At 44.0% G+C, this 12,926-nt stretch overlaps 1 protein-coding gene across 3 annotated transcripts in view; it reads right to left on the bottom strand.

Annotated features, from left to right (window-relative positions):
- Nucleotides 1–11,965, bottom strand: part of ADAMTS20 (ADAM metallopeptidase with thrombospondin type 1 motif 20) — a 193,911-nt gene extending 181,946 nt beyond the window's left edge. For all 3 annotated transcript variants that reach the window (XM_079938384.1, XM_079938382.1, XM_079938383.1), the window contains exons 1-2: nucleotides 11,390–11,965; nucleotides 10,448–10,809 (exon numbers count right to left, since the gene is read on the bottom strand). In XM_079938384.1, coding sequence (XP_079794510.1) covers nucleotides 10,448–10,809; nucleotides 11,390–11,480 — 453 coding nt within the window. In that variant the 5' untranslated portion in view covers nucleotides 11,481–11,965. The remainder of the gene's footprint in view (nucleotides 1–10,447; nucleotides 10,810–11,389) is intronic.
- Nucleotides 11,966–12,926: the final 961 nt, after the last annotated feature.

Raw genomic sequence — 12,926 nt, 5'->3', positions numbered from 1 at the left:
TCATAAATTCTTCTTTACATTCATAATTATTACCAGATCAACCTCTCCTTAAAGGTACCAAAGGCTTTACTATTTTTACAGTTCCCAAACCTAAAACATTGCCTGAGATGTAGCAGGCACTCAACACATATCTGTAGAAATAAACATTTTTTTAAATAAATTTATCTATTTATTTTATTTTTGGCTGTGTTGGGTCTTCGTTGCTTCACGTGGGCTTTCTCTAGTTGCAGCGAGCAGGGGCTGCTCTTCGTTGCGGTGCGTGGGCTTCTCATTGTGGTGGTTTCTCTTGGTGCGGAGCCCAGGCTCTAGGCACACGGGCTTCAGTAGTTGTGGCTCACGGGCTTAGTTGCTCCATGGCATGTGGGATCTTCCCGGACCAGGGCTCAAGCCCGTGTCCCCTGCATTGGCAGGCAGATTCTTAACCACTGCACCACCAGGGAAGCCCGAAATAAACATTTTGGTAACATGGTAAAGTACCTGATTTTCCCCCCATATACCCTTTAGTAATCCTTTTTTTTTTCCCTCTAATATTCTTAAGTTACAATAGTTTAGGGACTTGTCTGAGATATAGTTACATGATTTTGTTTTCTTTTAATGCTGAAAAGTGAAATGTGTAGGTGCTCTTGGTTACATAATGTGCTAGTATATTAGGATTACATTTTTTTTTTTTTTTTTTTGCGGTACGCGGGCCTCTCACTGCTGTGGCCTCTCCCATTGCGGAGCACAGGCTCCGGACGCGCAGGCCCAGCGGCCATGGCTCACGGGCCCAGCCGCTCCACAGCATGTGGGATCTTCCCAGACCGGGGCACGAACCCGTGTCCCCTGCATCGGCAGGCGGATTCCCAACCACTGCGCCACCAGGGAAGCCCCAGGATTACACATTTTTAAAAGGCTTAAAAATTAAGGAAATTCCATCAGATATACTGAAATTCTAGTCTGTGAAATAGAAAAATTTATAAAGAATTCATCTATTTCTTAGAAGTATACTATACTCTAGCATATTTCATTCATTCTACCAGTGTTTATTTTCCAAATATAACTACAAATCCCTTATTTTCAATACATACCAAAATTCCAGCTTTGCTTTCCCAGAAAAAATAATTAACTATACTTAGAGGTAACAAAGACTACTTTTGAAACTTGAGTAAATGGACCCATGGGAAAAAATCACTTTCTACCTTTTTTAAAAAGCATGCTGAGCAGAAGAAATGTGATAGCATCCTGGTAAAAGATACAAACAGGAATGAGGCAGCTTGTTACTCATCCCAAAACGATTTTGAATAATGTCACACTTTCCCCAAACAATACTGTAAATATCTATACCTTGAAAACTTTTTTTATATACCTTTTGGATCAAACTCTGACTATGGGGTACTTCTGTGATAATGTTCCAATAAACCCACACATGGGTCCAACCTGCACTCTCATGTGAAAGATGAATATAGTTGTTTCGAGTCCATCAGCACTTCCTTTAGTCATGCTAGAACACTCTAACCTGCTAATAATACTGCCTTTATAACTCAGAGGCCTTTTCTTCAACAAAACCTCATGCTTAAAAGAGTAATTTCAAGAAAAAATAATTTGTCCTCAAAGGGGTTTGCCCGTATTTATCAATGAAGGACTTAAAAGCATTTTGCTTCCAGCCATTTTTCTATAAGCCACCCCACTGCAGAGGACTTTCTCTTCAAAAAATAAAAAAATTAGAGCTTTGCCTAAAGGCTCCTAAGGAAGCACTTAATTTTTTTTTTCAACTTGGAAAGGAACCTCGTAAGGCATTGGAGGACTTAATAAAACAGGTGGTTCGTAGAATTATATTTAGATCATGCCATATTTTTAGCAACCTGCCTATCTGCGGAGGGGCACTGCAATTTGATTCATGAGAAATGCCAATCAAATTCCAAAGTCTTTCTTTTGATGACTATTAAAAGTAGCATAACTAGTTTTCACTTGGGCAAAGGGTTCCCATTTACTTGAAGCAATGATCGTCCATTTGCCAAGGCAGCAAGTGATTATGCAACTGGTTCCAATTTACTCTCATAGGTCAAAATTTTTATGTTTAGAGAATTTTTATACAATAGTTTTTCCAAACTGTTCTTATTTCAGTATTTTGACATTCATTCATGTACTTTTCCCTAAATACATGGTAAACACATGTATTATAGCCACCAATAATAATGTACTCTCAGATTTTATTAAAGGGTAAAAACAACAAGCACAAAATGTAAACCATTTGGACTCTTTTCCCAAATCATTTACAGTTATCACATAAGCACTGGCGGCTATAGAACTAGTTCAAAATAAAGGTACTATTAAACAAGGCAATTATTTAGAGCCAATACTGAGAATTTATTTTAGTAACAGATTGCTCTCAACTATTAATAAAATTGGATTTTCATTTAAGGACTGAATCACTGGTAATTACTACCATGAAGACTAAAATGTTTAGTTTCTCAATCTTTAATCATATGTCGTATTAGAATCAGTTTGATGCTCTTTGTAATAAGAAAGCCTGAGTATGAGTCCTGGGTCTGCACTCATGGAATCTTGGGCAAGCCACTTCATATCTCAAACCTCAGTTCCATGACTTATAAAACAAAACAAATAATTCTATCTACCTAACTTCCTTAGAAAGACAATGTGTGTTAAAATGATGTCAGTAACTGTTTTGAAAGTGAGTATAGTTTGATATAGGATGGAAAAGTCTCCACTAAAAACACAAATGTTACAGCTACCCTTTTTTACCCTAAGCAGAGGGTAAGTGTTATGTAATAAAAGGTCATGAAGATTAACTCTGAGATTCATCTTTATTTTAGGGTACTCTGTTCAATGCAAAAGGTATTTTCCCCTGACAGTTCCTCATTATAACACCACTGACCACACCTAGGAAATAGCGTATTATACATAAGCACACATTGAATGAATGAATCGATGATATGAAGAATATGTAATTGGCCACAGAAGCCTAAAGCAGAAGATTCATTGCAAAGTTTTTGAAAAGAGAGTCTTCTCTCCTCTAGTAGCATTCTTTATTCCCCATTCCACAGGGCAATTCCAGATCTCCAGCATAAATGTGAGAGGAAACATTGCTGATACTCACCTAAAAAGACACTGCTCTCTCACCACATGAGATCCTACCCATGAGGATCAAGAAAATAAGACAGACTCTGGACTCATCTACCCGAGATTCGTGCAGCCAAATGATTCAGCTACATAAATAGTGTCCCAGCAACATCACTAACAAGGAGTGAATTCTGTAACATTTCTCTTTTTTGTAGGCACTGAGGTATATTTGAGGTCACATGAACTCACTAAAAGTGGAGAGAACTGTCAAAGAAATGGCCACGTTTCTTTGACCTGTGGGGTCCAGGTAGTGGTTCTCAGGACAGCCTCTGCCATCCTCTTACTAAAACATCTGCAGAGACATAAAGCCCAAAGTCATTATAACAATTAGAAATTTAAAACAGTAAGAAATGATAAAGAACAACTCTGTAGGTATATAATGGAAAGATGTTCATGATATATTGTCAAAATGTTATAAAGCAATATTACTTGACAAAGATATATGTATACAACCTGGTCAGCTCTTTGTAGAGAAGATGGGACAAAGAAAAGAAGGCTCAGGATGGATCTGGAAAGATGAGTAGGAGTTTAAGGCAAAGGACATTCTAGACAAAAAGAAGAGTAAATATAAATTCAAACCATTATGAAGATTAAAGTAAACCTATGAGAGAATCAAACAAATGTTTCTAGAATAAGTATCTCTTTCTTGGCACCTCTCCTGTTATTAACTTTCCTGGTTAATGGCTACAGGATCACTCAGTCATTTAAGTCAGAGTCATTAGAACCATTTTGGTTGTCTGTTCTTCTGGTCCAAAATTCTAATGGGTCTCCTACAAGGTGGCTTAACTTCAGCACTACTGACATTTTGATAATTCTTCATTGTAGGAGGCTATTCTGGGCATTGTTGGATGTTTAGCAACATCCCTGGCCTCTACCCACCCGATGCCAGTAGCTTCCCTTGCCCCCTGCACAGCTGTGACAACCAAGTGTCCCCAGACTCTGACAAATGTTCCCCGGGGGGACAAAACTGCCCCAGTTGAGAACCACTGGTCTCATAGTGCACCTTCCACAGGGACCCAACTCTTCTCGCCACTGCAACCACATTGCTTCCTGCGGCTCCCATTCCCTGCTCTTCCTTACTGCAGTGGTGATCTCCTCAGCACCTCGCTGCCTCCCCTGCTCCTTGCACCATGGTGCATAAGGGCAGACCCCTCCCAACACATCAAACTAACCCACCATCTACAGTCTAAGCCTTCACGCTTTCACAGTACATTCCAGGCCTTAATCCGACTTCAACCTTACCTTTCACCCTCACCTCCTAATGCAGCCTACTCTTCAGCTGCAGAGACCCACAAGAAGCCCTTGAATTTTCACATCCCCAAATGTTTATTCATCCCTCAAAGTCCAGCTGAGAAGCCTCCTCCAGCCCAGGTCTCATAACACTCTTCCTCCCTCCTTCCTCAAAGTTCACCCAGCACTCCTTGTACGCCTCTGTTAACAGTATTTAAAAGACTATTTTCACTGAGTGTGTGTACATGTGCCCGGGGTCACTATGTGGTGGCCCTGAGAATGCTGAGCATAACTGACCAAGGACCCCCACTCCAGGTTTTGAGATCCACCCATGCGTGTGCCCCAGCCATATCTCCCATGCACCACTCCAGACAGTAACTGAGTGTGGCAAGGATATGAAGAGGAAACTCATTCTTAGGAGGCAAGGCACCGTTGTCCCAGGCAAATCTGGCTTGAGGGGTGCTTTGCTGAACCCTGCTTAGACTGCCCGGAAGCCTGGGATGCTTCTACCCAACATTTTCATCCTCTCTTCACCTGTTTCAGACTCCACTGCTCGCTCCTTTTTTCTAACACAGACACTTCCCCTATTAAACTCTTTGCACATTTAATCCCACCTTACTATCTGCTTCGTGGAGGACCTAGGCTAACACGCGAATGTTAAAGGTAGAGGCCTAAGAAATTCTCCCTAGTGTTGCTTGAGTATTTGACTAAGTATAGGAATAACTAACAGGGATCCTTATGAGTTTTCCAACAAAAAAATATGAATACAGAATGGCATGTGTAATGACCTGAGGCTATGTGACTTCTGAGCAAATAGGAAGTTTAAAAAATAAAGTTTTCTAAGAAGACAAAAACCGGTAAAGACACTACTGATAGTTTCCATACATTTATTTCCTGTCTGAACGTGGAGGTACTACAGCACCTAAATAATCAGTCATCAGAGGGCATTAGTGCCTGACATGCCACAGAATGGTTCACATGAGAAACTTCAAAAAAGTACACACAGCCACTGCTCCGTGAGAATACTGTATAAGCCAGATGCAATGTCTGGTTTTATGACATCTGGAAACTGTTTCTTTCAACCAAAAAGACTGCATTGATTCAAATCCCACCAAGAAACAGTGAAGCTAATTGTCTAGGCAGTCGGGTTAGTCCCTGAGGGCCTTTGGAAGAAGGGAACCCAACCAGGTAATGTAAGAGAGCTGGTAGAGCGACAGGGGTTGTTGGGAATAGCCTCCGTACAATTTACATATGCCATTCTGACAAGGATATGCCCCAAATATTACAACTTATGGAATACTGACCTCTACTTTGGCAAGAGTGTATCAACATCATGAGAAAATAGATAATATGGCCATGAAAACAAAGTTTAGAGTTGAATCTAGAGATATTAACGCCTGATAACTATATATTCTGTGACTTTATCAATGAACTAAAAACAGAGTTTGATTAGCCATTATATTACATATAGGTAAATTTATGATTTGGCTCTATTTTCATATCTACTATAGATTTTAGAAATGTCAAAATAAATAATCAGAAATGTTTGAATTATGTGATAAATACTTACACTTAGAAGAAAGAAAAGTTACAGAGAAAGAAAGATTAGAAAAGCAAAAGTAGGGCTTCCCTGGTGGCGCAGTGGTTGAGAGTCCGCCTGCCGATGCAGGGGACACGGGTTCATGCCCCAGACCAGGAAGATCTCACATGGCGCGGAGCGGCTGGCCCGTGAGCCATGGCCGCTGAGCCTGCGCGTCTGGAGCCTGTGCTCCGCAACGGGAGAGGCCACAGCAGTGAGAGGCCTGCGTACCGCAAAAAAAAAAAAAAAAAGATATTTGGCATATAAAAATTTATATACTCGGGGCTTCCCTGCTGACTCAGTGGTTGAGAGTCTGCCTGCCGATGCAGGGAACACGGGTTCGTGCCCCAGTCCGGGAAGATCCCACATGTCGCGGAGCGGCTGGGCCCGTGAGCCATGGCCGCTCAGCCTGCGCGTCCGGAGCCTGTGCTCCAAAACGCGAGAGGCCACAACAGTGAGAGGCCCGCGTACCGCAAAAAAAAAAAAAAAGAAAGAAAGAAAAGCAAAAGTTATACCCACAGGAAACAAAGAAAATTTCTGGCAGACTCAGCCCCTCTGGTTCCTGGGCCCAAAACACTTAAGAAAACTAAACAATACAAGTCATGGTTCAGTGGTTTAGTGACAGAGAAAAACACATAAATACTAAGACTTCTAGAAGTGGGGAAAAAATGTAGCTGTGTAGAAATTAAAAGAAAACGTTAGTTTATATGTTTGAGGTTAATGCAACACTAGCAACTGAATGAAATCAATAAGTATGTTGTGGTGTCAATTTTTTTAAATGGTTGTATGTACAGAGATATTTGGAAAGTAGTAACTTGGTTTGTATTCCCTTCCTTTAAAAGTCACATTCCTCAGTAGCCACCAGAGAAAGGAAAGGTAGATGCTACCTCAAATGGGAAGATGGAAGGGGAACAGCTCAAATGAATGAGATATGAAAGGGGAACTCAGTGGATTCCAGGAAGAAAAGAACGATGGAGGCAATGGATACGGCTGGGAAGATGTATGTGCACTGACTTCTCCACTGAGGGTTTAAGGCCCTGGAGGCAGAAGGCATGTTACATAGTTTAGGAGGACTGCCAAGAGAAGTGCTTTAGCATGCTATGTGGGACTCAAGGGACGGACCTCTACAAGCCCCGCCCTCCCCCCCCACACACACACGCACTCACTGAAATAGAGGTGTGGCAGAGTTTGGCGAAGGGAGGGATCAAGTCCCCCTAGACTTTCATATGCCATGAAGGGTCTCAGAGCCTTAGAGGGGTCTGGAAGATTACCAATGGCATCAGCAAACCACCTTATGTGGAGAGAGCACTGCAGCAGGAGCTAAGTGGCCCTGCGTTGAAGGCTGCACATGAAGGAGCCAACTAGGTGTTGCATCCAGAACTCAGAGGGATACGCAGCAACAGAGAGAGCCCAGGTAGGAAAGAGTCAGTGAGCCCCAACTGAGCAAAGAAAAGTCACAAGTTCTCAGGCCCAGAATTCAGCGGCTGGTGCCAAAAAATGCAAGGAGACTGAGGCACAAAGGACATCGGAGGCTAGAGGAACTGGAGGACAGTATGATTTCCCCACCTTCCTCCCAAACAATACAGAGGCCTCAGAACACTTTGCTGCTCTGTATGAGGTCAGTTTTCGTCAATGGTCAACATTTGCTTGAATCCAGCCATGACAATGAACATTAGCAGAAAAAAAATGAGGAAGTCACACACTCATTCAATATATTCAGGAAAAGCATCTGATTAAGTACAACATCCATTCACGATTAAAAGCAAAACTAAAAGCAAAGAGCAACTAGCAAAAGAGAACTTCAATAGGACTGGCTCTAAAAATCCTTCAGTAAATCTCAACTTTAGTGTTTAAAGGACTGACAAAAATCAAAGCTGAATCATCACAGGCGCACACATGCAAAGTCACAAAGATGAGCTGGGAAGCAGTAGGAGCAGGACTGGAAGTGAGCATTACTGACATCTTGGGCATTGTATCGAGGAGGATCTGCAAAAACTCAGCTGGTCCAGGTTGTGAGTAACACAACTTTATCTGGATCTAAAGATTAATCTGAGACTAAAAAACAGGAATCTGATATAATAATAAATGGACTCTAAAACCTACCAGAAGTTCCACCATTTGATGAAACTATTATTCTAAAGAGTGCTAAGGATAGAGTCAAGGTAGAAATAAAAAAATCATAAATATACAGCTAATATCCGTTATAGTGCTAATATCACAAGGGAGAAAAATCAAAGAAATGTCACTAATCTCATCAGTGATTTAGACTTATAATGGGTCCTGATCATACTTCTAAAAGATTTTTAGATCCTGATACCTCTAGTTATGTGCTGTATTACTGGAAACTTTCTATCTCTGCTGTGACTGATATCCTCAACGCAGCCCTACACATACAGAGAAATGGAGATAAAGCTGAGTTACATAGGTACGAAAATATGTTTTTAGATGTTAACTCAAACTCTGATAATATCAGTAAGTCTACCAAAAGCAAAGTACATACATAAATCAAATTAATAATGCATGATAACTAAACAATTATATCCAATTTGACACAGTGACAGGAAAAGGATGAACTCCTGTTATGACTTTAAAACATTTCCAACTGTTTTTTGATTTCAAAAAGGAGATATTGAATAATAATTTGAACTACACAAAAATTATGAATCAACATGAGCAGAAACATCACTCCTAATAATGCTTCCCATCTGGAATTTTTTCCATGCCTTAAATACTAAATCAAGAAAACATACTGACCATGACAAATTTGTGGTAGTAAATCTAGACTTTTCTAGACAAATTAAACATTTTGAAAGGTTCTAGAAAAGAGAATATTTTTCTTTCCTTTGATGTGTAGATGGCTGTGTAAATATTAGTGTGTTTCTACCATTCTGATGTTGCATTTTACACTTATCTACAGCCGAAAAGAAAACTGTCCAAGGCGTATATATATATATATATATATATATATATATATATGTATACGTACATATATATATCAAGATAATAGCAGAAAAAAGAACAAAGAAGTGTTCCAAATCTACTTAGTAATGACCAATACTCACACCCAGGAAGACATCTTACACCAATTACCCTGAAAGGAAGTATTACATTTGGCCTAGAAAGAACTGTTATCAATTTTCTACCTCATCAAAGAGTAAACAATGTTGGTGTTCTGAAACTCATCTAAAATTTGCCCAACAAAAGCTAGTATACTTGGAAAGAATCCTGTAGCCAAATTCTTAGTTGTTTCTTCTTGAACACGTATGTATCAGAGGAGTTAATGATAAAGTGAGTTCATATATGTTTTAATGTAAGTGTTCTCAACCAGAGGTTCCATGAACTTGGATGAGAAAGACATCTGTATTTTCCCTAACCTCTGATACATAACATTTCCTTCAATTATGATTGTAGGTAAAACCACAGACATTGTGACTTTGTTGGCAATAAAATAATAGCTACTTCAACTCTAATGTAATGTAATACAAAACTATCCGGATTGTTTATTCTCATTACCACTACAAAAGTATAGAAGTAAGTAGTCCCCTCCCCAATAGATATTATTTAACGCATTAATAAAGAAGGATGTATTATGACACCACAAATTCTAATACTTGTAACATTTGATTACTGTTAGTATTTAAAAGGAAGCCAATTAAATAACGTGTATGCTATTTTACACATTTAAATTATGCTGAGAGGAGGCCCTGGGTTTCCCCTAGAATGCTGAAAAGTTGATGGCAAAAAAAAAAAAAAAGTTTAGAACCTCTGTTTTAGAGGGAGAGAAACAAATAAAACACATAGAACCCAATATTTTATTTCATTTCCTCTCTCCGCAATGAGGTTTTCACAAAATCCACATCCTTTACTCGTCACTCTAATGATCATTTCTCATTTGCTGGCACCAGATCTTTGTAGATGCTCTACATTTTTAAGTGCAGTGCATTTTAAACTGGCATATTCAACCTCTTCCCCATCCTGTACTTCACAGATTAATGGCCATCCCCATAGTAGCAAAAAAACCCAAACAAAACAAAAAAACAAACAAAAACTCTTTGTTTTCAAACCTTTTCATTTATTCATTCTCTATTCATTCTATCATTCTTCATTCAAGGAATAAATTTAAGTAACTTCAGGGGAGTCTGCCTTAATAGATGGTCCAGAATGGGTGTGTCTGAATGAAGGAGGCTGCTGTCCTGCTGGAAACCACACTTCCTGTGTAGCAGAAAGCCACTCCCCACCTCCCTGACTAGCTCAGCATCTGACACTCTTTCTTGCAGCTTTGCACAGAAGGGTCAATTTTGCCCAGCAGGGAGAGACATGCTGATCCTCCAAACCCTTCTCCCCACTGCAAGAAAGGAGTGGCCTCTGGCTTGGGTTCATCTAGGTGTTAATCCCTCTGGTGGCCCACTCTGATCTCTTAGGTCAACCAACCGCCCATTCGGGAAAAGCCAATGCCCGGCTCCCTGAACAAGCAAGGATGGATCCCAAGAAAATGCCAAGGGACCCGAGCGCGCTTACCAAGCCTCCACAAAGGCTGAAGACGGCTGTGTGATCCTCCCGAGCATTGACCTGGCCGCGGTAGAAGCAGTGGCGCAGGTCTGGGGGCGCCGTGCGGCGCTCCTCAACCCGGAGCGCAGGGGCTCCCAAGTGCACCTCGGTGTAGCCGGCAGCCAGGAAGGCCGCGTCGGCGCTCAGGTTCAGCTGGAAGACCTGGCCGTAGGCGCGGATTCGGTAGTGGGTCCTGAACGGCGTGGGCTCCAGCGCCTCGGCGCTGCGCTTCCTCCGGCTGAAGTGGTGGCTCTTTGGGAACACTTCGCCGAACTCATTGACCCGCGCGGGGGTCACCACTTCGTAGGAGGCCAGTGTCCTCACCAAGGCTTCTGCAACCACAGCGAAAAGGCCGTTGAGCCCCTACCCGTTTCCAACTCCCCAGCGCCGAACTTCTTCAACCAAACGTCCCAGCCAGAGAGCCGAGGCCCCAGGTCCCCATACCCCCGGCGGGGCGCGACGAAAGAACACACGCTGGCGAGCGCGCGCGCACACACACACACGTGCGCTCTGTGAGTGTGCCTGCCTGCTTTCCCACAACCCCGATTCGCTCCACCCTCCCCAAACAGGGACCCTGACACTCAGGGCCCTCAGCAGCACCTCCTTCTCGCGCCCCTCTTCGCCCCCCTGCCGCCGCCAACTCGTGCCCCGCGGGCGCCCGCGCCACCCTGCTCCACGCGTCCCCGCCGCGTGGTCCCCGGAGGGAAACGTGTGCCCCGCGCGCGATTCCTCGAAACACCGCGCAGCCGCAACCTCCGGGGATGCTTGGGGCTGACTGATCCCGGAGTCCCGAGAGTCCCGGCTGGGCCAGGGTCCCCCAGCGGGCAGAACCGCTCCCCCCGCCTCCGTCCGCCCGTCCCACTCGGGCACGCGCCCCACCACGCTGCTGAAGGCGCCCCGCGGTGACCTTACCCTGCCTGGGGTGGAAGTGAACTTCCCAAGACCTGGTGATGAAGAGCGAGAGCTGGTAGAGCAGCCCCGTCAGCCACTTGGCCACCCGCATGGTTCCACCGGGGGGATCCCGACCGGGGAGGCCAACCAGAGACGCCTGCCGCCCCGCCGGCTTCCCCGCGCTCCGCTGCCTCTCCTCCCTCTCGCCTGCCGCTCTCCGCGCCGGCAGCCGCGGCGCCTCAGCAGCCTCCGGAGCAGCAGCCCCGGCCCCGGGCCGGCCCGTCGCGCCACACCGCCAGCCTCCGCTCGCTGAGCCACTGCTTCATCGCACTGCAGCCCCGCAGCCTCCGGCTCGCAGTCGGCAGCCTCGCTCCGCTTCCTGCGCCCGCACAGCCCTCAGAAGCCCTCTCCTTGCGTCCAGCCCAGCGCGAGGAAGCGACCCGACCTAGCAGGAACGGTGCCAATATAGCCACCCCGGGCCTGGCGAGCTGGGGGGGAGAGCCCGCCCCCAGGGGCCGGGCCCGGCCAATCAGCTGGAGGCGCGGCCCAGGCTCGCCCTCCGGCGCGCTGCCCGCCCCCAGCCCCTAGCCGCAAGCGGAGTGCGGTCGCCGCAGGCTCCGGCTGTGGGCATGCAGCGTGGTGAGTAGCCCGAGGCCCAGTTGGACACCATCCCGGTACCCGTAAAACCTAGGACTGATACAAGTTGCGCGGCCGAGGTCCAGATAGGGGATAGGTGTGCGAGGTTTTAGTTCTTACAATGAAATGGCAAGCATCAGAAGGAAAGTTTCTGTCATGTTTCACGGTAATTTTAGGCTTCTCAAACAAGATAAAGTAAGCTACAGCGGAAAATTCTTGTAGGCAGAGGATGCTACCAGCGAAGCTTAATGGCCAGGCCTCATTTGCAAGTACCCCTGTGCACCCGGGGGGTTGTTGTGAGTTTCAGTGTTGGAGGGGAAAGCAAAAGTGAGGTTGCAATCAGCAAACACTTCTGGGTGAGAATTTCTGGCAGTTGCCAGAGAAAAAAGGATCTCAGTCTCCAAAGTTCCAGTAACTTATTGTGACTTTTTTCATTTCAGTATTCATTTTTGTACTTAATTTTGTATAAAGGGCCCCCCAAAATTATATAAATGTCAAGCCCCATGAAACTTGGATCTGCCCCTGGGTCATTGTTTTTATGAGACTTTCTGCTGGTAGTTTCACAGTATTCATATGTCTTTTGTTTATAATATCCAAATGACCCCATGTATCCACAGTTATCTTCCTCAGCAATTATTGTAGCTCTGAATCCAGTTGAGTCATCTTGTGTCTGTTAAATTGGATAAACCTCAATGGCAACAGAAAGCAGTCATCATTTCAGAACTCCTTCCTCATTTCCCAAATCCACCTGTTTGATTTGCAGGTTACATAACTGTTTCTCCCTATAACCAGTATGGAAAAAAAAAAATGAAGTGGAAGTGGTCAGATATTGTTGAAATCCAACCAAGGGAGAGAAAGAATATGAGTATAAAAAGTAAAGGAATTATATGGGTAACTCTTCACGAACACAAAGGAATACACT

The sequence above is a fragment of the Stenella coeruleoalba genome (assembly GCF_951394435.1).
Source record: "Stenella coeruleoalba genome assembly, chromosome: 11".
Lineage (NCBI taxonomy): Eukaryota > Metazoa > Chordata > Mammalia > Artiodactyla > Delphinidae > Stenella > Stenella coeruleoalba.
This window is presented reverse-complemented; position numbering and strand designations above follow the sequence as displayed.